The sequence below is a fragment of the Sceloporus undulatus genome, chromosome 1 (assembly GCF_019175285.1).
Source record: "Sceloporus undulatus isolate JIND9_A2432 ecotype Alabama chromosome 1, SceUnd_v1.1, whole genome shotgun sequence".
NCBI lineage: Eukaryota > Metazoa > Chordata > Lepidosauria > Squamata > Phrynosomatidae > Sceloporus > Sceloporus undulatus.
Genome location: NC_056522.1, coordinates 79,690,434 through 79,717,068, shown reverse-complemented (window position 1 = coordinate 79,717,068; position 26,635 = coordinate 79,690,434). Strand labels below are relative to the sequence as shown.

The window sequence follows — 26,635 nt, the reverse complement described above, 5'->3', positions numbered from 1 at the left end:
CTGCCAAGAGTGCTGGTGCGTCACAAAACTACACATCCCAGGGTTATGTAGGATGGAGCCGTGGCAGTTAAAGTGGTGCCAAACTGCATTATTTCTACAGCGTAGACTCACCCTAGGATGGTTGTTGGCAGGCTTAAGGTTTGTGGGGTCAGCTTATTTCAGAAAAGTGGAATAAAGTAATTGAGCTAGGCATGTTTTAAGCAGCAGGTATTGTTTGACTACATCTCCAGCACAGCCAGTGATAAGGGATGATGGACATTGCTTTCCAACAAAATCAGAAGGTCAGAATCCTGGAATTTGTAGGGTTTTTAAAGCTTTGGCAGAGCAGACTAAAGACAATGTAAAACTACAAATCCCAAGATTCCATAGGATGGATCTACAGGGATTAAAGTGGTGTCAACTGTGTCATTTCTACAGTGTAGATGCACCCTTAATCAAAACGTAAGAGCTTTAATGAGTAGTGTGTGGTATCATTTGGCGTGTATGTGCAAACTGCATGGTGAGAGATAGAAAGAGTTTTCTAAATGATGGCCACTGATGTGGAGTGCCAAGATTATGACAGAAAGCCTCTCTGGGTTAGGTATGTGCCTAGACATACATAATCAGAATCATGTTAATAAGAATCCATTGCAGCAGTTGAGATACTGGAAAAGAAATCTATTAATTCCTGTATAGTATGTGACTTGCTGAAGTGCCCAATTCTTACCTAAGAGAATGAATACATACATACTAAATGGTTGCTTTTAGAATTGTAAGTCATAGGTTATAAATATGTGAGTTTGTAACATTTGTGCTAGATGGGATATGTATAGCATACATGTAAAAAAAAAACAACAACCCACAACTTAAAAAGTTGTACTGTAGTAGTAATTGTAGGAATTTTGATCTGTTTTGTAGTAGTGAGAGAAAGAGACTTGTTCTCCTCTACCAGCTCCCTTGTTCCATTCCATCAATGCATCTGAAGAATTAAAATAAGATCTATAAAGGCTAAAATCGGGTGGGCAACTGCTGTACTTTGGCCACATCATGAGAAGGCACAGAACACTAGAAAAGGCAATAATGCTAGGAAAGGTAGAGGGCAATAGAAAGAGAGGAGGACCGCACACCAGAAGGATGGACTCAGTCAGGAAGATCACAGGAATGACTATGCAGGACCTAAACAGATCAGTGGAGAACAGGAGGTCTTGGAGATGTTTCATCCACAGGGCCACCATGAGTCAGTTGACCTTGGGCAGTTAACAATAATAAATTTCAAGGAGCAAGAGGGTGGCTTGTGGAGGATGCACTTTTGGGTCAAATAGGCCACATGTGGCCTGTGGACTGCAATTTGATCACCCCTGCTTAAATAAATAAATCTTAAATAAAACTTCTGGGCACAATACAAGGTGTTGGTCATTACCTTTAAAGCCCTACATGGCTTGGGCCTGAGTTAACTGCGGGAATGCCTCTCCCTACATAATCCACCCCGCACACTCAGAACATCGGGGAAGAATTTGTTGGAACATTGTACAGTAATACTCAATTAACCACAACTTCCCATAGAGCATTCACTGCTGCAGCCCCTAAATCATGGAATAGTGTGCCAGAGGAGATCTGTCTTATCACTACCTTAGATGCCTTTAAGAACGCACTAAAGACGGATCTCTTCCACAGGCTTTCCCATCGGATTTGGTATAGAGATGATGATTAAGACCCCCCCTCTCTAAGTATGATGGTATATGAATTGATGTTTGGAGATTTTAAGGAACTAATGGGGATGTATAATTCACTATTAGTATTTTATTGACTGTTAAGTTGCATTGTATTATTTTAATGATGTAATCCCGCTTCGATCCTTGGAAGAGGCGGGACATAGAAATAAAAATTATTATTATTAAAGTTGCAATTAGATTCCTCTTCCCTTTCTTTTTCATCTAGTTTGGTGTCCTTGTATGAGTTCTATCTGTTTGCTGTGTTTGCAGGACTTGACATGGAATTCACAGGTTTACATTCAAGCTTACTAGATAGACAGCTCAGGTAAGCCTGTTTGATTAAATTAGTTTTCCACTTACGGGTGTGCAGAAAAAATATGAAGAGCATGCAAAGACATGAGAGGACATCATGATTTTTGTCTCTTCTAGTCTTTTTGATTCCCCTGCTGAGTGGTATCGAAAAGCCAGACAGAACGTACAACAGTTTGCCGTGAGTCAGCTTGGTGAGCAATTCTGGTTTCTGAAATACAGTGGAAGTCTCGCAGCATGCACAATACTCTGCTCAGCACAGCAGGTGTGGGAGGGGAATGGACAAAGGGATCAGAGAGGCCATTATGCTTAACTTTTTTTCTACTTTAGTGATAATTTTAAAGTTCCATGTCCACATTACAAGCTGACAAGCTGAAAGGATTATCTGAGTGGCTGTGGAGCATCTAAATATAGTACTTTTGAATATACCATGTTTTCCCCAGCATGCTTTTTTTCCAATAATTTGTTTTAAAGTGCTGTGTACTTGCTATTTTTCCACTCACCAGTCCCAATACACAGGATAGTATCATATTTAGGGGTTTCTCTCCCAGCATAACAAGGGGAAGCATGGAAATGCAGTGATAAAAGTCAAAAGCAAGACTGAAAAGACAACTGGCTGTTCACGCATTCAGTATATTATGAGATGTGTCCATATCAAGGAAGATGGGACAAAGTATATATCTAAGAGTGTTATACCATATCTAAGGAATGTAAAGAGAGTAATGAAACATATATATTTTTAAAAAAACAACAGAGGTGGGATACAAACCGCCGCTTTGCGGCGGCCCCCCGCCGGCGCCATTTGCTCCGTGCGGGAGCCACAGCAGCCAAACTGCGCGGCTCCCGCGCGGAGCAAAAAAGAAGCTCCATTTCGGAGCTTCTTTCCGCGGTGCACTGATGACGTCGCGAGGCACCGCTGGCGCATTCGCGACATCATAGGCGCTGCGACACATCTGGACGCTATGCGTCCAGTACGTAAAGATGGCGGCGCCCATGTGGAAGGGGCGCCGCCATCTTGTACGTATTGTATACGTACTAGGGTTAGGGGGGTGCGGAAGCACCGCCCCTTCCTAACCCTAGTACGTATACAATACATACTACAGTATATGGCGGTTTGTATCCCGCCAGAGGTACCTTTTGTCTTTGTGCTATTGAAATGAATCTTCTGCAGAGAATTAAAGCTAGGGATGAAATGAGAATATGAATACCCCTTTTTGTGGAATACTCTACCGCCCTTTAACTCCATGTTTACTTAGTGATACAGGAGTAAAAACTACTTTAGCTGTATGTATCTCTTTTCAGTCTCAGAATTATTGTATATTATAGGAAGTGGGTCCAAAAAGTACTTGTGGAATCAATGTATATGTGTAACATGGTCCTCATAAATAGGCTGTTATCAAACAATTTACGTTTATGGGGACTGCCAGTATTTAGTACCAATATTCAATGCCAAAAGCCTTTAGGTTTCATCTGAATGTTTGTTATAGCCTTTTTCAGTAAATGACCTCATGTGACATCCTTATTAAGAGGGTAGGAATGACTCTAGCATAGTTATATATAAGTGATGTAGTAGACCAAGTATTTGTGATCGAGGCATCACTGTGTATGAGACTGTCTTGTGTGATTTTTTTTCTTTCAGGTTTGTCAATATTTTGCCATGAAACATCAAATTCGTAAGTAGTAAGCTATTTTTTCAATCAAGCCTTATATTTATCTGATGGGAAACTATATTTTTAAGGCTTCCTTTTGGATGTCATCTGTCATAAATAAGTATAATTTGTCATTTTGATTAACCTTTTTACAGGTATGTGGCCCATTCATATAACTTTTTCCTCTTCCCCATAACATTCGGCCAAATGGACTCTGAATTTTCTTTCCAAGCATCCAGCATTCAGTTCTTGTCTCACTATGGTTTTGACTATAACAAGGTACGCTTTATTATTATTTTACAAATAGACTAGACAAATACAACTTAAATTTGGGAGAGGTTAGACACAATAACCTTTTCAGAAAGATTTATTTTGATTACCTTTAATCTTAAATCCTATTGATATGCAATACCCACAGAGATATTTTAAAAATCTAATTGTGAATTGAATGGTATGGAAAACTGACTTTTTCAGCTGAAGTAGGTGATTTTGGGTTCTTTGGGTCAAGCACTTTAAGCATGTGGTGGATTTTAGAATGATCACCCAAAGAAGGTTAGCTTGGCTCATTTCTTGTTTAGTTTCAGATAGACTGTTTCTTACACTTTCATTTCACCTACCACTTCGCTGATTTTTTAAAAATGTAACGTGGCTCTTTGTTTTTAAAGATGGTACTTACTTTTAAAAATTTGATTAAAACCTTATGTTATACTGTCATTGATTACAGTATTTATGGAAGGTTTTAAAGTAGGCAATTCGTGGTCCTCCATTGTGCAGCTCCCATCAACCTTAGCCATCATAGCTAATAGTGAGGGATTATGGGGGCTGCAAACCACAAACTTCTGGAATGCTTCATATTACTCACTCCTGCTTTAAAAGGTGGGTGGAAAGACTGTTTTTCTCTTTTGAACATAATGTTTGGGTTTGGTTTTTTTTAAAGAGAGATTTTATTTTAAAATATGAAACTGTATTTAGGATAATTTTTGCTTCAACAGATATCGGTTGAGAACTGATTTTTGTTCTATTGTGTCCTTCTTGCTCAGCTGAAGAAAGGCAACTGGAGCCTTCACCTGGGAGGGTGCTTTTTAAAATAAATTGTTGAGATTTTGGTGAATACTGCCTGATTTAAGTACAGGACAAATACTGCCATGGAAAGCATGGGCAGGGGATGACTGTAGATTCCATGCAATTCAGCATAAAAATTGCATCCTTTCTTTTTCTCCAGTTTCTTAAAGATGGAATTCCGTACATGAATGAAACACAGGAGAAAAGATTTGAACATCTTTTACCGGGTAGTTCAATGGTCCATAGGTAAAAGTGCCTCTGTACTAATGCTTTTGTGTAGTTGGTTTCCCCCAGTCTGAATTAGTACGTTTGGAAAATCTACTTTTCTGCAGCTCACTCACGTATTATATACTATAGTGCACTTAGACACCCCAATAACTTGCAGCTATTCTGCTTTCTGAGTCCCTTATTCTTCCCACGTTCCATGGGCTGTGGTGTCCTTTCCTCAGTCCCTCTACTCAAGATCTCAGACTTTGATCATTGTCTCCCTTTTTTCAGCTCGTCATTGCTGCTTTCTTTATCCCTTTCCTGCTTGTCACTAGTTTCATTTCCCTTACTTTCCTTTCCTTTGTTATAACTTGTAACATTTGTTTTTTCAATGCCCAGCCTCAATCTTACTGCTTAGATTCATACTCCCTGGTTACCTTCTTTTTCCATATCTCCCACTTCCTGTCTGCTTGCATATTCCTACCCTACAGCTTGTGCTTACTTTTGGTTGCGAGTTCAAGACCAGCAAAAGGGCCCAAGCTCGACTCAGGCTTGCATCCTTCCGAGGTCGCTAAAATGAGTACCCAGACTGTTGGGTGCAAATTAGCTTACTTGCTAATTAGCTTACTTGCTGTTCACTGCTATGATCTTTGGAATAGCGGTATATAAATAAAACAAATTATTATTAAATTATTATTATTAATTCTGTAACTGGAAAAGAAGCTGAAGAGTGTCTGAGCGCATACACATGCCATAATTTGTAATCCATGCTAAGAAGGGAAGCAAATTGCTCTTGATGAAGCCCATGCAGTATAAAACACCATTAAGTCATTGTGCTGTAGACACAGTTCTGGGGTGTGTGTGATTGATTGATTGATTGATCCTTAAAAGGCTTGTAGCAAGGCCTTTAGGCTCATACCAGCATCCAAAACCTTGAAGGTCCAGTCAGCTGCAGGGCTCTGGTCCAGTTTTGTTTCCTGAGGCAGAACACCAAATGATGCACACAACAAAAGGTGCACCCCAAAATCAAGGTGCAGAATACCCAAAGCCAGCTGTGCATTTTGGGACCTGAGGCAGAAAATCTCACAATGCCTTTTCTCATTCCTGGCGGGTTAAAATGTAATAATGATAAATTAAACAACTTAAGAATGTCATAATACTTAAAATCAGATGTATCACTCTGCCTAACAGTAGGGCCAGTGTTATCGAGATGCCACAACTATCAACAGTAAGGGTATATCCTTTGCAAATCTTCACTTTGCTCTGAGATGCAAAGAGGATGTTAAGAAGGCTGAGTTCAAACTGGACCACAGTGTCATACATTTGTCTTGTTCTTCATACTCAAGTGGTTTTGGCAAGGACAAGCTGAAGAAGGTAATTGAAGAAGTAACTTGCTGGGTATCTTCAGCAGAAGAGAAAGATTGCCTGGTTCTGCATGATCTATATGGTAGGACATATGAAATTAGTCTCTTCACCTTTTGATTTCATTCCTCACAATCCTTTGTTTAAATGTATGGCTCACTTACCCTTTCTCTGAGGTAACAATTTTTTTTCTTTGCTTCAGATTTACTGTATGCATATTTCCTTTGGTACTGATCTACTAAAAAGTCAGTTTTTGTTGTAATCTACTTTGAATGTAATATATCTATTTAAAAAGGATATGCAAGTAGACTTGACCAAACTTGATCCTTGCAAGGATTATACAGTATCTTCCTTTTCCTCATCCCTAATATACAAAGAATCATGTCAATAAAAGCCTGTCTATATACAGGTCTTCAACAAGTTTAGAAAATACATTATAGTATAGCCCTCTTAGTATTGCAAGCATAAATAGTAGGAATTGCAAGCACAAATAAAGCTCAAATTCATCTTATTTTCAGTATGAAACTAACATTTTTATGAGATAGTAAAATTAGTATCTGCTTTCTGAAACTACTGCAACATGTAGGGAAATTTTTTTTATATGAGAGGGCCTAAGTTTTGCAGTTCCTGCTTGCCTGTGTGGTACCATCTCAGGAGGATTGTTTCATGTCTCTTGAGTGTTTGGACTGGCCCAGAGTGTTGAACAGGGTTAATAAAAAAAATGTGTGCCTTCAATTTATCCTGTTCCTGAGTGTGTTTCCTGCAACTTGCTAACTATGGAGTTTATCACATGTGAGGAATTTCTTTTAATTTCGAATGAAAAGAAAGTGGGGCCAGAACGCATTCACGTAAACTCGCTAGTTTAGCGAAATTACCCGAATGCTCATTGCATTCGAACTGGCTCCTCGTTGCCTAAAAATAGCATGCCATCGTCTGAATTTGTGTGTGGCAGTTTATCACGCAATAACGTGAAACCCCATGATGGTGCTCGGACTGACTTCCCATTGCCCGAATTTGTGTGTGGCGGTGTATTACGCAATAACGTTAAACCCCATGATTGCGTTCGGATTGCCATTGGATTATACTTCCAACTTCCCTTTTCTGATAAACTCATATATAACTTGGTATAGTGCCTTCAGTTTCCTTCCCACTTGGAGAGCAGTAATATCATTGCAGTGAATTATTCTTTTAAATACATTTTTAAAGTACTGTACATTTTTGTCATTTTTATGTTATTAAAATATCTTGTGGCTACATAGCGATAGCTCCTTAGCATATTATTTGTGTTGTTTCTTCTTGAAGGATTCCAGATGTTTGAAATACAACTGATTTTAAGACATGCTATCAAGGATATTTGGACAATCCCTTTAGAAGGACATGAAGTAAGTTTAATATTACAGCACCTAGTTGTGGGAATGCTGACTTGCTATAATAATAATAACAATAATAAAATTTTATTTGTATCCTGCCCCTCTGAGAACAATTGGGGTGGCTAACAAAGTTAAAAATACAGCACATATAAAATCCCTGGTGCCCTCCCCTCCTTAAAAAAGTATTAAATCCAATGCAGAATTTAAAAACAAACAAAAAAAAAACCAGAAGGTCAACAACATCACTCAGCAAACAATCAATGGGAGAGGCAGTATCTTATTCCCAGACATTTTTCTGAGGCCGAGTTCTCTATTCCGTATACCCGTTCTCCATCAGATACAAGCAAGCGAGCGGCAGACTCAGGATGATGAGGAATATGATAAAAAGCCTCAGACATATCCAAGGAGATCTTATACATTCCTCGAGGGAGAAGACGGGACAAGGCCCGATGGTTTGGGCTCCAGTATCTCGGGAATTTGATTCGGTTCTTACCTCTCGAAAACTGAGAGAAGTCCACCACCAGTCTACTTTTCACAGAATCTCTAGCATTTTTGTTAACAAGAAATAACTTCCCAGTGACACGATTAGGTATGCGAGAAGAGATGAAAACTCGCTGCTCCCTGACATCTTTAGGTCCTCCGTCAGCTCCTTTTTTACTGATTGATGATGTAGGATGCTGCGGTTCCCTTTTTATGTCGGAATGGTTGATGTGTTCAAGGGAAGGTCTTGAAGAGCTTCTGAAGGTTCTAGGATCGACACATTGAGATATATAGTCCTTGTTATCGATCCATTCTTGCCTGGCAATGTCATATATTTATTTTTGGTGGAATTACATTGGCTGGTTTGATTCCTCCCTTCAGTAGCTGGTTGACTCTTTCCTTGCCATAGATGTCAAGACATTTTATCCAATGTTGATAAATGTCTCTTTTCATTGCCATTCTGTAGGACAGTTCTATTTGGTTGTATTCGGTGTAACATGGATTTTCTTCGTTTAAGCCTCTTATTTTTCCTCCAAGACATATTGCACAGTTCATATTCTCGGGAAGGTTTACTGAGGTTCTTGAGGGATTGAACAGTGTTACAGTCGAACAAGTTGCTGGACGAAGACAAGTTCCTTTGTATTTTGTTTGTTTAAGTTGCCGTGTATGCCGGACGTAGGCCCCAGCTAGGAACTGATTCTCTAGAGGAAACAGCTTTCGGACTTCTGCTGTCTGCTGAGTCACTGAAGGAGACGTCGGTGGTCTCTGATTCAGAAAAGCTCCGAAGCTTCTGTAAATCTTTATCAGTTCGATTGCGCCTTCTGCGGCTGCCTCCTGGTAGCCTCCGGTCCCCATGACTTTTGATGGTCTCCCAAGGATAAGGAGTACCTACAAAAGAAAATTCATGTGCATTCTCTCTCCTGTACAATGTTCCTGTCAAATACAACTGCTCCAAATAGTTTCTGATCTTTTTTCTATGTGGTTGCTCATTACCTACGTATCGATCAGAAATGCCTTGAGCAATAGGCCTATATTTAACCCTTTTTGGCCAAAACCTAGCTGGTAATATATATTTCCATTTAGAAGATGGGATCTCATCTTTTAGTTTTGGGTCCAAAAACGTAGATTTTAAATCAGGAATTTGCCAATCTGGATTGTATGGTTGATCCGGGTTTTGATATAATTCTGGCAATTTCCCCAAAACATGTTTGATTTTGTTTTCCCTTTGCAGGGGATTTGGACTTAGATCTCTTACGTGGAGAAGGGGATCTCCTGGACCTGGATACGTAGACTGATTTAGTTTTGTAAACTTCTCCTGGTTTTCTGCGTCGAGAATGTCCTCGAGCTTGTGGAGGGTTTGCTGCAAGTCCTTGCGGTGTATCTCGGACAGCATCAAACACAGTTTCTATTTGGGGGGCAGTTCCCCTATATTTGGCAGGAGTTGCAATCCAAGTCCTTAATTTTGCCACATAAGTGAGTACGGGTCTTTCACCCCACATGAGACATTGCGTATTAAACCAGAGGATGCGTATGTTATCTTCCACAATCTTTGAAAATAGGGAGCCAGCAACTTCAAGATTAGCCGCTGCTAAAAACAAATCAGGCTCAACCAGGGCAGTTTGATTTGTGATAGTATGCCAGTGATCTCCAGGAGGAAGAGTCCTCAAAGCTTTGGTGACAGCATTTTCTAAACCCCGAATCCAATCAATACCAGGTCTTTGTGAAAAAATGTCAGGTATTGAATGTGGTCTGATCAATTTCAGGTCAGGCCAATCTGCTTTTGCCGGGGGAGCTTCGGATACCCTACCCGTAGCAACGGGTTGGGCTACCCCTGGAGCCTGAGCTAACGCTTCTGCAACCTCTCTACTAAAAGGACTTAATTGTGGGGTTGTGGATCCTGGTCTATTTAAGGCAATGGAAACATTTGTAAAATAGTTCACCAACACTCCAAAATAACCAGTGATTGGAGCTAGGATCCAGATCTCTCTATAAGCCTGAGTTAGAGAAGTTAAATGATCTTGTAAAAGTTCACTCTCATCAGATTGTCTCATGTGTTCATGAAAAGCATCATACGCTGTTTGGAGCAGTTCTAAAACCCCTGGGAAAAAGTCATTTGGCAAAAAACGCACTGTCTCTAAAGCATACCCACGGATTGTTGTATTCATTGCACAGCAGAGAGAAACAAGAATTTTCTTCAATGGTACGCAGGTCTAGTACAGCATAAGCAACAGCAATTTGTGATGTAATCAATACAGACCATCAAGCTCCGAAGGAGAAGGGTGTAATCTTAGTGCATCACAGGCACCCAGGGCACTTTATAGAGAGGGGTGTAAGACGGAGTGTCGACATGGCATCCCCTGATTGGCCGTAGGTGGGACGGAGCGTCAGCAGGATTATCTTCAGATCTGACGTAGTAAATGTTTGTCTTGCTCAATATATCTTGAGCAATCATTGCAAAATGAACAGGTAGACCTTGGAAGGTTAACATGACAAACATACATGCTATCGGAGAGGACAGCCTTGGGAGCAAAGTACAGAACAATCAATACAGGTAATCAATAACTCTTGTAAATGAATGTCTCTTTGTTTGTTAAACATTATTGACATGCTTTTATGATTTCTGAAATCGAACAATCCTGCAGTATATAGAGTTGCATCTACTGCAATGGATGGTTGAGGCCTTTTTACTTTTGGTGTTAAAATTTTTGGCCTTAAGTTTTTGATTACATGTTTCAATCAATGTATACATTCGAAAACATTCCATCTTGTTTTTTAGCTATAGCATTATACATTGGAATCAGAAAAGTCCATTTTAAATTGGAGAAACCTGCAAGAAAAGGGTCCCACAACCCTTTGTAAAATTTTCCAATCATACCATTCAGTGGTATGGATTTGATCAATTATGTCCAAGCATTTCTTTTTGTAGTCTTCAGACACTTTTAGACGTCTGATTGTGATCCATAGTCCAAGAAATCGAATTTCAGGAACTGGTTCTGGTGTTGATTTGTCAAAGTTTATTCTGATGCCAAAACTTTGTAAATAGCTAATGACAGAAAGGCAGACGGAGCGAAGGTATTTAGGGTTTCTGTGAGCGAAGTCATCCATATAAGAGAAAACAAAGACATTAAACAGGTCATGAAGGTGAGCTGCGAGGATGACAGTGAAGACAGTGAGTTTGAAAGGGCTAGGACCAACCCCCATAGGTGCTTTCCGCTTGCTACCTCCTGAGCCCCTTTCTATACCGTTGGACAGGTTTCTGTGTTTGGATTTTTGTGTCTAAACATTGAATCATGAATTCTGCTGAATCTTTGAGAGTATGTGAAAGCGATTCAGCTAGTGCATCCTTTGTAATTTTACATTTCTGAATCAAGGCCTTTGGGCCACTGGAGGCAAAACAAAATTAGCTCTGCTGTCCTTTGCTGTGATTTTATGCAGCCATGCAATACATGTATAAAAGTTGATAGGATGGCACCTGTCCATCCAATTTTTAATACAGTAAATACACACTTCTTGTTTCTAATCAGGGATGTAGTAATGAATATCTGTTAAGAGGTTGTTTTTATTGTTCCTATCACATACCACTCTTTGAACTTCTGCCTGTTCTAAAAAACAATTGGCCATGTCCTTACCTGTGTTGCAAAGCCATCACAAAAATAACATGTCAAAATTTATTTTAAAGAGACAGTGAAGGAAGTAAACCAGAATGTATGTACATACTATTAAAAAACTTCATCAGTCTGTGAGTGTGAGCTCTTGAAACCTGTCTGCTTCTCCTTTCCTGTCTTATAAAGCACATCTGTTGACACTTTGCTAGATCCAGATATAAATTTGTTGAACATGGGTCCTACTTAAATTGGTAGGATATTAGATTGACAGTGTGCCAAGTTCTCTCTCTCTCTCTCTCTCACACACACACACACACGCTCGCTCACTCACTGTATATATACACAGAGAGAGAGGTTTCTGTACTGATTTCTTCCAGGTTCTGGTAAAAAAGATGGATCCACGCCAGCGTTGGCTTCTGGAGAACACTTCCTATGACTCTTGTCAAAAAGAGCAAATTCTTCTCTGTGCAAGAGGCTTTACCAATCTTTTCCAGACACTTGTTAAAGCAAAAAAGGTAAATCCCAGTTCCCTTTTTAAAAAACAAACCAAAAATATACACAGTGCACACAGTGCTTTTCTTACACAATAATAATCAGGCAAGCATTTAAGCCACTCATGACAGTAGACTGATGGTAGTAGGTGGGTGGTGGGAAAGGAACTGAAATTGATACATGAAATGATTCTGGAGCCATATATTAATAACAGTGTAAGAATTTTAATACCAAGCTTGCTGGGTAGAATTCAAAGACAATCATGTTAGTCTGGAATATCATTATGTAAAGGGGTCTTGTAACACCTTTGAGACTAAATGTGTGAAAGACATTGTAGCATGAGCTTTTATAGACTTGATCTACTTCCTCAGATACATGGAGTTAACTGGTACCCAGGAAGGACCTTTATAATCAGACTAAAAATAGCCATCAAAATGCAAAACTTGTTGGTATGGTGGTGAGGTGACAAGTTCAGCATCCTGGCCTTTGGTTTGAACTTACCTTTGAGATCTTTAATTTTGTGGAAGAGATCTCTCATTCTTTCTTTTTTGTTATTGTCTTATATTTCTCTGCATTGATTATTATAGCAGTCCTCTTTATGCTGAACAGTTGCATTCATGATTCTGATTTTGTTCTTATCACCCTTTTGTTTTGCTTTTCTTCTTTCCTTTACTGCTGAAAGCATTTCCTCAATTATCTATTGCATTTTCTCTTTCTTTTTGCTCACCGAAAGTGTCTTGCATTCTTCCTTGATAATGTTCCTGGCTTTTAACCATGGTTCTTCTGGTTCCCTGTCTATTATGCTTAATAGTACAAATTTGTGTTAGCTGACATGTCTAAAAGGTGCTACAAGAGCTCTTTACTAGCTTACTGGGGTTATTATTCAGCTGTGTCAGCTGACATGTTAATGTTTTCAAACATGTTACATGGACTTTAATTTTATTGGGTTACATGTTGGAGCTGGCTTGACTGCAAGTGTATGTGCCATCTCCATTTTTCTGCATTTGGAAAATCGAAGCTAAAATTGTTCTTTGCACTATATGTAAACCTTTTACAGCCAAGGGGGTTTTCACACATTTTAAACTTGGCAATCAGACAAACTCCTACAATATAAGTTTGGCAGAGGGTGTAGCTGTTCTGTCTCAGCAAGTTAGAACTACTGCTCAGTTTGTGTTGTGTGTTTTGCTTTTAGGAGCAAAGACTCTTTATTAAAATATGTTGCTGGCACTTATGGTCCAGTCCTTCTCTTAGCCTCTAAGTAAAGGGTGCAAAAATGTAGCATCAAGGATGGAACTGCAGTAGTTTGTTTGATGGTCTCGTAGTATCTTGCTTTTTTTCTGTCTCCGCAGCCACTAGTGGGACACAATATGCTGATGGATCTTCTACATCTACATGAGAAATTCTACAACCCCCTTCCTGGTAATGTCACTTCAAGCGCCAATAACATAGGGTATTTATTATACGTCCCATGGTGGTGAATAGTTGCCCTTAATTCTTAGATAATTCATTCTCATTCTTACCTCAAGACAACTGCAGTTGGTTAAGGGGCCACTTTTCTGTTTCTGAGACCTTCCAGAAGCCACATGGACTGTCAAAAAATCAGCTAACTAAAAATAAGTGACTGGTGGTCTATGTCCAGTTTTTTAAAAGGGGTATTATTATAAGAGGAGGTCAGAAAAAAGACAATTCAAGGATTCTAGAGGAGTCAAGGGCCACAGAAAGCTTTTGGGTGTCCTATGTGGCCACAGGGCTACATTTTGCCCAATCTGATTTAAGGAATAAATTCATTTTCAGTTTCTGGTCAGTTTTATGGTACCTTAATGAATTTTATATTAAGAAACTATATTTATTGTCTTCTCTCTCCCTGTCTTCCTCTTCTGCTTACATTTTCAGAAAACTATGAGGAGTTTAAAAAGAACATGCACACCCTGTTTCCTGTTCTCTTGGACACCAAAAACATTGCAAAAGCCACCTGGAAGGTAACTTTCATTCTCTGTTTTGGCTAAGGATGCTTTAACTCACTTTTCTTACTTCTCTTACTATGCCAAAATGAAGACCCATAGCACAGTCATGCTGAGAGCCAGCCTGGTATAGTGATAAGAGCATTGGGCTAAGATTGCAGACTAGGGTTTGAATCCCCGCTCAGCCATGGAAACCCACTGGGTGGCTTTGGGCAAGTCCCACTCTCTTAGCCTTAGAGGAAGGCAAAGGCAAATTCCCTTTGAACAAAACTTGCCAAGAAAACACTGGCATAGGTTTGTCTTAGGGCTGTCCTGAGTTGGAAATGACTTGAAGGCACACAAGAACAAAGCTCACTCATACAACCTGTGCTGTGTGTGAAGGAAGCCCAGAGTTTAAGTGAAGCAACCTCTCTTGATAAAGGATCCCAGTCAAAGGCTGGGCAAGGTTTTTGCATGAGACTATAGAAGGCAACTGCAAATTATAATAGACAATATGTGTCCAGATATATGGCTTCATATGCTTGCTTATGTTCAGTAACTGGTGACAGCAAAGTCTTTCTCACATGCAAATAGGGTGGGTGTCTTGTGAGTTACTTGCGACCCCAAGCTTTCTGCCATTTTCTAGCAGCAGATTCAGCAGCACAAATAAACAAAGCACATAGGGCCCTCACATGTGCTGTTATGCGAGGAGGAAGAACTGATCTTGCAAAGCAATGGGGTACAGCACTTGATTTATTCCTCTGTGTGTGTTCCCTGTGAACCTTTGAAGCTGCACATCTGTTCTTTAAGTAATAGAGCAGTAACACGTTTCTAAACAGTTTTTCTTTGAGGAGCAGAGATCACAAAGATGTAGTGTTTGAAGAGAGTAGCACTTAGTGCTTTTCTGTTCCTTTCTTTATCCATTAAATTTATGAACTGGTCACTCATTGTCTTGTTGCATGCAGGTATAAAACATGTTGTAAACTCTTGGCTAAGACAACTGGATTCTTAACCATGGTTATCAAATTCAGTAGGAATTCTGAAGTGTGCATGTAACATTGCCTTCAATTTGACTGACATTTCTGGGCTTCTTTCAAATTGGATCAGAGGTGGAAAAATGTGTTGACTTGTTAGAACTTTGTATGTTACAGACTGCCAGTCCTTGAATAGAGACTGCCAGGATCTCTGTTCATACTCATTCCAATTCCATTAACTGGGTTATGAAAGCTGTCCCTGTTTCATATTTTAGCATAGGGCCCAAACTCCATAGGCTCCCAGTATTTCCAGTGTAGCTGATAAATATGAGATGGAAATACCTCCAACTGAGGGGTTCTGAATTAATGGGCTGGGGGTGGGGAGTGGCATTAGCATCTCAGGAGACCTTGGAGAGCTACATCTCTCCCACTTCGGCGGGTTACAAACCGCCATAAAGTACGCGCTCCGCGCGTACTAGGGTTAGGAAGGGCCGTATTAGGGTTAGGAAGGTTCTTACCTTCCTGACGGCCCTTCCTCCCAGTACGCGCGGAGCGCGTACTTTTTTGCGGTGCCCATCCACATGGGCGCCGCCATGTTGACGTACTGGACGCTGTGCGTCCAGACGTGTCGCGGCGGAAGTGACGTCGCGAGGGCGCACTCCACCCCTCGCGGCGCCACTTCCGCGTTCAAAAAAGGAGCGGCATTTCGCTGCTCCTTTTTTGCTGCGCAGGGAAGCCTCGCGGTCTGGCAGCTGGGGCTTCCCTGCGCAGCGAATGGCGGCGGCGGGAAAACGGCCCCTTGAGGGCCATTTGTAACCCGCCTTACTCTCCCTGAAAAAAATCAAAACTTTTTTTGACCCCAAATACTCCACACTTTCCTCCACAGGATATGGGAAGCATTTTCACCGTGTTTTAACAGCAAATGATCACTTTCTATTTATTTCCTTTAAAAAAAAGGTCTCTCCTGGGCCTAAAATGTCCAAAGGAGATAAAAATAAGGCAAAAATTTCCCCACACCCCCTAAAGGGCATGTCAGGGCTCCAAAAATGATCTCTTGTGCACAAGTGGCCCATGTGCAACAGTTTGCCCACCCCTGGTTTAGAATTTACTCAGCAATGAATAATACAATAATCGTGTATCTCTGAAGGGAATAAGAATGGAAAGGGCAAAGACAGAAGGACAGCCAAAAATACAAGAAGCCTCAGACCAGTTAGGCTGCACTAGAGCTGTTTATGATCTATGCCTGGCTTTTCACTCTCCGTTTTTCTTGTACAAGTCTTTAACACTTTCACATCCATGGGAACTGTAAGTCTTTTTTTTCCCCCTTTAAACAGAAATTTCAATTTCCTCAAGCTTCTACTCTTTTGGAAGTTTATGAAGTGCTTTGCAGGTCAGCCACGTTTTTGAAACTCTTCTTGGGTTTTCTCATTGTGTTTGTTTGCCTGAAAAAGAATGTCAACAGCTTTTTTGTTTCTTATTAATAGTCACATTTCATTCAACACTGGTTCAGTTGAGCCTTCCAGAATTGAAAAGCTGGTTTGCTATTGGATCCTATCCTCAAAACAGCTGGTCATTTAGATTAGAAGTAGGTGTCTCCAATTTAGCTTGACATTTGATGGAAGACCAGACTATGTGACATTTGCTTAACAGTTGAGTTTCTTCTTTTGAGTGAGGCAGCCCCTCATGCAGAAGATATCATAGGCCTGAAACACATGGGCAAAATGACGTGGCTTCAGGCTGTGTTGGGTGCATGGTGATTAGATCACGCATGCCCCGAATGCTGCCTGAAGCTGCACCAATGCCATGCCATTGCAGAAGAACGGGGTCAAGGTGTGGATGGAATCTGCTCCTTCCAGCGGCCAGGTTCAAGACTGTGGCAGCGGCCCAGATTGGGACCAGGCATGTGTGATTGCCATGGTGCAAATGGCGCTGGACCGGCACGAGGCTGCTCCATCCATGCCATCTCTTTCAGGCCATGGTAAACTTAAGGAGCAGCAAAAAGGCAAGTAATTTGTAGAATTCTATGATCTTGGGGAAATGTAATACTTTGGGCAAAAAAAAACAAACAAACGTCATTTAAATATGTTGTAAGCTGGCTCCTGTAAATAACAACAACTTCATCATCTTAGAATGAAAAATAAGAAGTTTACAGAAATTATTTTTGGGTTAAAATTTAGCAAATAACAGAAAAAGCAAACTAAATAGCATCTTAAGACTCTACCTTAAATATATTTTGAATGGCAGAATAGTTAACACAGAGATACTAATAATGTAAAGTCGAAGGCTTTCATGGCTGGCATCCATAGTTTTTTGTGGGTTTTTCGGGCTATGTGGCCATGTTCAAGAAAAGTTTCTTCCTGACTTTTCGCCAGCATCTGTGGCTGCCATCTTCAGATTCTCTGAAGATGCCAGCCACAGATGCTGGCGAAACGTCAGGAAGAAACTTTTCTGGAACATGGCCACATAGCCCGAAAAACCCACAAAAAACTATGGATGCCAGCCATGAAAGCCTTCGACTTTACATTATTAGCTCACCTCATCTAGTAGAAAAAACATAAGTCTGTCTTTTTGAGTTTTATTATTTCAGTGCATAAACAGACAAGGAGGATTAATGACACTGTCACAAATAGAAAATAAGGCTGAAAACTGTCAATTGATATCTCTCAACAGTGCCATAAATACAACAAACCAGTCTTGTCCAGAGATCTTTCATTCAAGGAACTGCCTCAGATATGGTATGTCTAATTATGGAAACTAAACTTCTGGCTTCTGGTCAAAAACCAATATATCTAAGGTATATTCGATCAACTGTATATACTCGACTATAAGTCGACCTCATGTATAAGTCAAGGGCAGGTTTTGCGGCCAAAATTATGGATTTTGATATGACCCATGGATAAGTCAAGGGTAAAACATAGGGGCATGTAACAAAGGATGTAAAGGATGATGCAAAAGAAAATGATCCCAAAGAACTTAGAAAAGTCTGGCAGGCATAACTGGATAGATGGGAGAGTAGAGGGGATCCATGCTTCTTTTTGGTGCTACCAGGCTGGACTAAGCTTTTGTCTTTTATTCAGAGAAAGGGGATGGCTCCTTTTTTTATATATATATATAAGAATTAAAGTGCAGTACTTACGTTGACTCGTGGATAAGTCGACACTGGTTTTTTGGGTCAATTTTTTGACTAAAATTTCTAGACTTATACATGAGTATTTACAGTAGTTTGAATTCCATTTGAAGTCCTAAACTGCCCATTGAAACTAGTTACAAGCTAGGATTGGATGGAAAATTAAGCTCAACAAGTTTTACTGGTTTCATTGCGGGGTTACTGGTTTCATTGCAGGATGCATTCATATAAAGCTGTTGAAATGGGATATGCTTCTGTTCCTAGTAGAATACCTGTACTGAATATTTGTGTGGCTCTTTGTCCCCTTACTGCTCCTGGAAGCTCACAATACTGGCAGAATAGTTGGCCAAGTTAGTGATGAATTACTTCTGGGGCAGTTCCAGATTTTTCAGAGCTGTCTTATGATTCTGTTCTATCGGACTGTGGGAAAGGATGTCCAGTGCCTTGCAGAAATATTCACTCACCCATCCTTGACTTACCCACATTTTGTTGTGTTGACAACCTGGAACTGGGATGAATTTAATTGACATTGTTACCATTTGATGTACACAAGTAAGTTTATCAGACAAGGGGAACTGGAAGTATAATCCGATGGCAATCTGAACGCAATCATGGGATTTCACATTATTGCGTGATAACCCACTACACACAAATTCGGGCAATGGGAAGTTAGTCCGAACGCAATCATGGGGTTTCACGTTATTGCGTGATAGACTGCCACACGCAAATTCAGGCAATGGCATGCTATTTTTGGGCAATGGGGAGCCAGTTCGAATGCAATGTGTATTCACATAATTGCGCGAAACTAGCGACTTTAAGTGAATTCGTTCTGGCCCCACTTTCTTTTCATTCAAATTTAAGAGAAATTCCTCTCGTTTGATAAACTCCAAGGTAATCAATATGGTGAAGGTGCAAAATATTTTTATTATGGTATAAAAGTTAAGAAAACAAATAATGACTAGTACCTCTTGGTAACATGAGTAAGTAGTCATAAGTATTCACCACCCTGAATCAATACTTGGGAGAAGCATCTTTATTACACCTGTGAGTCGTCTTGGGTAAGTCTTTTATCAGCTTTGCATGTGTGGATTCTGCAGTCTGAATTTTCAACAAAGCTGAAGACATTGTGGGCTAAATGCAATTGTTAGTCACAATTAGAGTGGATATATTGAATCAGTTGCTCTGTGATAAACCAAAACAGGTAAATTAGTACATTTAGTTAGGGCTAGTGATTGGATTTAGGCCTGTGAATCTGATTCAATAACATGTAGGTCATGAAGAGTCCCTTCCCAGTTCCTGTACATACAGTGCCTTATAGAATTATTCACACACACTTTGCATTTTCCACATTTTGTTGCATTACAGCCTGGAAGTGGAATGGATTTAATTGTCATTGCTGCATTTCATGTCTACCAGATATCCAGCAACCTGAATATTTGTATGGTTCTTTGCATGAAAAATGTTTTTGTTATTTCATAAAAGTTAAGGAAACAGAAACAAACTACTGTAGCACTTCTTTGGTTCCTTAAGAATTCACCTCCTTAGCTGTGAGTTGCTTACTGTAAATAAGCTCTGATGCAACCCACTGCTCCAGAAGGCACTAAAGTAGTTGAATGGAGTCCCTCTGTGAATAGTCTCAAATAAAATACAGTACACCTGTTTCTGGAAAGCCCCCGAGATGCTGGAGCCTGATAATATAATCTGATGATATTGATTGGGCTTACTGTGTGTTGAGACTAATCTGCTCTGTGCATTCATGTTGGCTAGGAAAGAAATGGGATCATAAAGTGAAAAGGGAACATATTTCTTTAATTCTTCTGGTAGAAAAATGATTTGATCTCAAAGACCTTCTGTACACTATGGTGACTTTTTGCATTTTTTAATTTTGTTCAAAACTTGTCAGCCACAAAGAAGTGTCCCCATGAAGCAGCCTATGATGCATTCCTCTGCGGATCAGGTATTTATGAAATGTCTAGTTTATTTTACTCCTTTACATAGAACTTTTTACTGATCTATGCTGTAATCTGAAGTGTTTGTTTGCCTGTTTATATTATATAAATCCATATCCTTGATCACAGAGTTCACAACTTGGTGTATTATCTAACTGGACTAAAATGAAGACCATGGGGATGAAACAGATGGGCAGGAAAAAGTGGCTTGAAACTCCACCAACCACACCACCAGCTCCCAAGGCAGCTGGAGTGCTCATGTCATGACCACATGATATGGCTTCAAGCCAGGAAGAAGCGGGGAAAAGCTGCTGCTTTTTGAAATGGCTTTTCTCTGCATAAGGTGTCTAGAGGGTACTTTCCTCCTGGTTTCAAGGCATGTATCATTTAAACGCTACACCTTCAGGTCAGCCTGAAAGCACCTCTTTTTGCCTGTCTGTTTAGCCCCCATAGTAAGGTTCTGAATCTGATTCATCAGTTTTAAGTACTGCTTGAGCAAATGCTTCAGGTCTCTCTCTATTATTATTATTATTATTATTATTATTATTATTATTATTATTATTATTTTGTCTTGAATGGAAACATATTTACCAGTTTGGACAAGATTTGATATTTAGATTTAGGTTGCTGTACTAAATATTTTCATGGAAATATGAGGCTGATCAACTAATTGTCTTTTCTCACAAGTCTGGTTTGGGTCTATTTTGCCTGGAATTGGTGTGAAACAAATGTTAATGACTGTAGGTGCTGTCACTCCAACTTTCATTTCATTCAAACGGCAAGCAAACATATCAATATCAACCCAAGCTATAGCAGGTATATTTCCAGTTTTAATATATGGGATAGTCCATGTAATTTGTTGCCAATATCCAACTTGGAACCTCCAGAGAACTTTCAGGCATATTAGAAACCTCCTTTAGAATGTTTTGGAAAGTAAAACATCTGTGACAAAAGCTTTCAGAACACATGCTTCAGGTGTAACATCTATTATGGTGATGATGATGATCCTAAAAATACTGTACAGAGTTTAGCAAAACAAGAAAATCCCTGTCCTTCCAGGTAGATTTAACAGGAAGAAGGAAGTCCTTATATGTAGATATAATATGAACAGGGAAGAGAGGAAGAAAGCAACAAAATTCAAGTATGTTCTGGTCATAAAAATTACAGAATTAACCTTTGCAATTAAGAAGACATTCCTGAGTGACAGCCTGTTGGTTTTAGCTGGCCTAACTCAGTAGGGATTGCTGTTTGTCTTCTCCCTCCAACATACATAGCCAGTTAGTTCTGAAGTCCATATGTTATGAAAAGAAAAACATCACAGTTAGAAAAGGAGGGCTCTGTGTGCAGTAATTAGCAAATTGATGTTTCTTAATATGTATAGAATTTTGTGCCATTTTTATAGAGCCAGGTCTATCAAGTAATGAACCTATTTTCGTGTTCTCTGTCAGAAAACCAATCCATTACATGATACTAAACCAAGCCCTCATAGTTTTCTCTTTGACGCTTTGTCCGATAGGCCTTTTCATCTTCATGGTTTTTAAGCATTCTAGATGGTTGGATATAATTTCTTTTCGTAAGCAGGGGAGGCGAGAGGACTACCTCAGAGTTCTTTCAGGATCTTGTGAAGCCTTCTTGAACATAATTGGTCTGACCACCTAAATAAATCTTTTTGTTTCTTCCTGCATTCATAACTTGTAGTGTTATGCAGATGCCACTGTAGTTAGATTTTTGTTTAGAGGTGTTTTGAAACCATATTTCCTGTTTTTGTAGATCCACTAATAGAAAGGGAAACTATTCTGGTATTTCACCTACATACTCCACTGCTGCAGTTATCACAAGTCACTTTCCCTGTGTTCTTTTTTTTCATAACCAACTATTGACATAAACATGAATTTCTTTTTCTTTTAGTTCTTCTTAAAATTGCTCATTTGATCCTTTGCAACATTTCTTGGTAAGTGATAATTTTAAATTTTAACTGTCATTACATAGCTAACTGAAGGTCAGGTAAGTTTTTCTTGAAAGAATTTTTTTCAAGTTACAAGTTTAAGAATTGCAGTAATAAAATATTGCACATTCATACTAGGATTACAAACATAGCTAAAAGTTTGGCTGATTTTGAGACTTGGTATATGGATGGTAGATGGATGGTAGTAATTTTGCTGAGAACAGAGTATATCTTAGTATCCATGGACTGAAAGTGAGAGCAGTCTCTGCTATCTCTCTGCGAGCAGAAGCCAGTACTTTATCTCAGCTACAGGAAGCCAAGATCTGTTTTACATTGCTACTTTTACTGCTGAAGGGTTCAGCATAGAAGCTGAGACAGTAGATGAATGGTTTGTTGTACCAAAATTTATCCTACATTTCTAGGTAACAGACTACTTTTCTGTTAGGATTTGTTTCTCACTTTCACATTAGGCTGTTTCCTTATATACTGAAAAACGCTGATCTAAAAGACAGCCACATACAGTAAAGTAGAAAACAGCTAATGGGGAAGCATTGCATTCTGCACAGATTTATTATAATGGTAACAATTTAAATTCATATCTCACATTGTTGAAAACAGGTTACTATTGTTCTTTACAAGGACCTGTATACAAGCGACATGTTTTTGCTGTTTGCAAGAGATATGCCGTACACCTATTATAACCAGGGTATATGGAGCACAAAAAATGTTGTTGTTCAGATGAGGGTTGCCTTTGCCTTCCTCTGAGGCTGAGAGAGAGTGGGATTTGCCAAGGTCATCCAGTAGGTTTTGATGGCTGAGTGGAGATTCACACTCTGATCTCCAGAGTAGTAGTCCAGTGCTCAAACCAATACACCAAGCTGACTCTCTGCTGTATTTCTAGAATATGTCAAAGAAACAATTTGGGAGGGCAGAGGTTGAGATTTTTTCCAGAGGTTATAAAATTACAAGATGGGGTAAGCAACTGCCTAAGATAGAAGGGACATTCCACCAAGCCTATTTTTCTTTTTCTTGTTTAAAAAAACTTCTTTTCCTGCTACTACAGTGTCCCTGAAGCAACTTAGCTATGGTTTTCACACACCTTAGTGAAGCTGATACAAACATAACAATGGCCAACAGATAATTTAGTAGAATATTCAGATGATTTAGTATAATCTGAGTATAGACACATGTGAAGTTGAAAGTTTTCATGGCCAGTGCTCATAGCTTTTGTGGGTTTTCCAGGCTGTGTGGCCACCCAGGGTCAGGTGTTTCCCCACAGACAGTGGATTGCTAATTAAATAGACACATCCACCATGCATACCCTGAGGTCTTTTCATTCAACAACAGACCAACACACAGATTAACATGTAAATCACTTCCTCCCAACCAAGGGTCACACAAGTATATATACCCTACACACTTCCATGCCACCACCCTCTGAAGATGCAAGCCACAGATGCAGGTGAAGCGTCAGGAATAAATTTTTTCCAGAATGTAGCCATATAGCCCTGAAAAACCTATAGACACTTAGTTTACAGCTAATATTTATTGCTCTAAAAGTTATAACTGTAAGGATACCTTTCTTTCTTCAGGATGTCTGACTAAAAACAGACTGCAGAAATGGAAGGACAAACTTTATTGGTATAACTACAGAAGGAAGGAAGGATCAATGAGAACACTGTTAACATGCGGACAATGATCTGTTGTTTTGCCTGTTCATTTATTTATGTACATGTCATGTAATATATTTTATATCTGCCATTCAAGATAGTAATATAAGGCAGTTTACAGTAGATGTTAGTAAGATTATTACTTTTCACATTGCAAATTGCCCATGTCTCATTTCTATTAAAAAGACTTTGCTGAGCAACAAAATGTAGACATTTAAAGCCTAACCCATGTCCCCCCCCCAAAAAAAAGTTAAAGAAAAGTTAATTAAGACCTTACATCTTGACATTCCAGGTTTTTACTATATCCTTCCTTTCAAAACATTTTTCAAAATTCATTTCTTTTTCTTAAACTAGTGATCAAACAAAGACTGCCCAGTCTTTTCCCCAGTACCTTGGTGTATTGTCTCCATATGTGAATCAGGTGAACCTTATCCGAGGTGGTGTTCAGAAAATTGTGAGTATGAAATGCAAAATGATTCTGACTAGCAGTTTGCAGGGAAACTACTTCAATAGTCCATAAATTCTTAAGAAGCTGCTCTGTGGACAAGTTCTAAGAAAGAAAGGATGGGGAGTTGGATTTCTGTGAACCGCAACTGGCCTCTTAAATTTTCTCCTTTGGGGGGGAGGTGTCTCTTAACAGAGAGCCAAGCTGGGCATAGCCAGTGAGACAGATTTTTCCTCAACAGAATTTGTATCTCTTCAAAGAAGACACCTAGGGCCATCATCAAAGGAAAGTTTAACTTTATTTATTTACTTTCTCAGAATTTTTCTGGCATGGATGACTCTACAAAACACCTCCCACTTCTAATAGCTAATGTGCATGGATGGCCAGGGGTGAATGAAGAGCAGATCCATCAAGAGTTAAGAATCTTCTGCAATTTTGATGTGCGGTGGCTAAGAATGAACCAGTTTCTCTTGCTGTCAAATAGATTTAGAGAGTATGTCATCAAAATCCTAATCCTGCCTTCGCAATTGTCGTTTTGTATAGTTGATATCCCTTGCTGTTTGTTGGACAAAGGAGGGTCTCACTTCCAAAACATCAAAATTCAAAGTGACTTCAGCTCATGTGCTAGACAGCGGCTGTGTTTGCTCTGTCCTGTGTTGAGCTTATGCTTTTTCTCAGATTTCAAAGGTATTGCTGTTAACATCAAATAACATGTAAAGTTTTCCAATGGAGTACATACATGGATTTGTAACCATTTTTTAAAAAATTTATCGCACCTGTGGATTTGGGGTTTCTTTTGTATGTTATCAAGTACCTTACTCTGGTTCTTAACTTGAGCATTGTAGTATTGTTTACATGGTCCAGTCAGTCTGCTGTATCCATGGATTCAACCATCCATGGCTTGAAAATATTAAAAGAAAAATATTCAGAAAAACCTTGATTTTGCCATTTTATATAAGGGGCACATTTTATTACCCCATTGTATATAATGGGCTTGAGCATCCATAAATTTTGTTGTCCATGGAGGGTCCTGGTACTAAACCCCAGCAAATACCAAGGGCCCACTGTAAAACTAGTTATTGTTATATACCTACATAGCAAAATTGATTTTATTGTGCTCTCTGTTTTCATATGGTGAATGGTAGCTGCATTTCGTGAGCAGTATCTATAGAAGACTTGCTCCATGCCACATAATATATGGATAATATTGTTGTTGTTATTATTGTTGTTGTTTATTTATATAGCGCTGTAGATTTGCACAGCGCTGTACATAAAAACAATAAATATACAAGAGTAAACCTGCCTATGGTGTACAATCTAAGAAATAATAGGATAATACATATAAAATACATATCATATGTTGCTGCTCTGTGCTGAAATGGTCCCATAGTCTGTACACACGTCTTATTTTTCTCCTCTCTCATTGCTGTTAGGAAAAATCTACCTAGTTAACAAGAAAAATGCACCCATTGGAGGAGCAGTTCAAAGGAGAGGGGGAAACTTTGAGAAAAAGTTACTCCAACATAACATTTGGTTCTTTGAAACTATTTGTATCAGCTGACAGAATTCTTTGTGTTTCCCTTTCTTTCTTTCTTTCTTTCTTTCTTTCTTTCTTTCTTTCTTTCTTTCAATTGTTGCAGTGTCAGGGTGGTGTTGGAAGAATATAAAAATCATCCCAACCTACAGATTTCCGTGTACCACCACTGGAGGCATTCCCCACAGGTGAACTGCTTCCTCAAGTAAGTAAGACTGACTTTATGTAAAAGCATACTTTATTACTAGAGTTTTGCAACATTCGTAAAGAGTAAACAGTAGCTGTCTGATTTAGGCCTGAATTAGGCAATACTTACCATCTCACTTTTTGGGGTTCCTCTCCGCTCAGTTTCCCATGAAACCAAATCAGGTAACTTCAGTCAGCAACTGTGGTGTGAAGGCTTATCTCTGTATGATGCTGATGCTTGCCTCTTCTCCATCACATGAGTTACTGTATTTTTGTCTCTGATGTTAGAAATTCTTAACAATACAGCACTAGTTTGCCTTGTGTTAAAAAAGATTGTTCCTAGACCGGTCTAGTCTGATTTTCTTCCCCTGTTTCATTGACAAAGTTACCCCCCCCACCCAAAATCTGAAAATATCCCTGTTTAATCTCATAAATCAGGAGGTGGGCAATTCATGGCCTTCCAGATGTTGGCCTGTAGTTTCCAAGAGCCAAAATTATTTTTATGCAGCTTGTGCATTCATGTTGGCATCAGGATTTTTGTTTTTGTAAAATATGCTCCCAGATCCCATTGCTGCTGGAATAGTTCTCCTCTGAATTCAGTTGTCGCCTGTCCCTAGCCTAGGTGAAACCTAATTCAC

The 26,635-nt window shown here is 39.4% G+C and overlaps 1 protein-coding gene across 1 annotated transcript in view; it reads left to right on the top strand.

Moving 5' to 3' along the window:
• Window positions 1-26,635, top strand: part of PNLDC1 (PARN like ribonuclease domain containing exonuclease 1) — a 29,227-nt gene that overhangs the window by 1,950 nt on the left and 642 nt on the right. Inside the window, exons 2-18 of the mRNA XM_042463287.1 lie at window positions 1,962-2,016; window positions 2,121-2,194; window positions 3,640-3,673; window positions 3,805-3,928; window positions 4,872-4,957; window positions 6,265-6,365; window positions 7,583-7,662; window positions 12,113-12,250; window positions 13,577-13,646; window positions 14,121-14,206; window positions 16,476-16,531; window positions 17,812-17,876; window positions 20,172-20,225; window positions 22,126-22,168; window positions 24,187-24,286; window positions 24,595-24,770; window positions 25,918-26,016. Coding sequence (XP_042319221.1) covers window positions 1,962-2,016; window positions 2,121-2,194; window positions 3,640-3,673; window positions 3,805-3,928; window positions 4,872-4,957; window positions 6,265-6,365; window positions 7,583-7,662; window positions 12,113-12,250; window positions 13,577-13,646; window positions 14,121-14,206; window positions 16,476-16,531; window positions 17,812-17,876; window positions 20,172-20,225; window positions 22,126-22,168; window positions 24,187-24,286; window positions 24,595-24,770; window positions 25,918-26,016 — 1,441 coding nt within the window. The remainder of the gene's footprint in view (window positions 1-1,961; window positions 2,017-2,120; window positions 2,195-3,639; window positions 3,674-3,804; window positions 3,929-4,871; window positions 4,958-6,264; window positions 6,366-7,582; window positions 7,663-12,112; window positions 12,251-13,576; window positions 13,647-14,120; window positions 14,207-16,475; window positions 16,532-17,811; window positions 17,877-20,171; window positions 20,226-22,125; window positions 22,169-24,186; window positions 24,287-24,594; window positions 24,771-25,917; window positions 26,017-26,635) is intronic.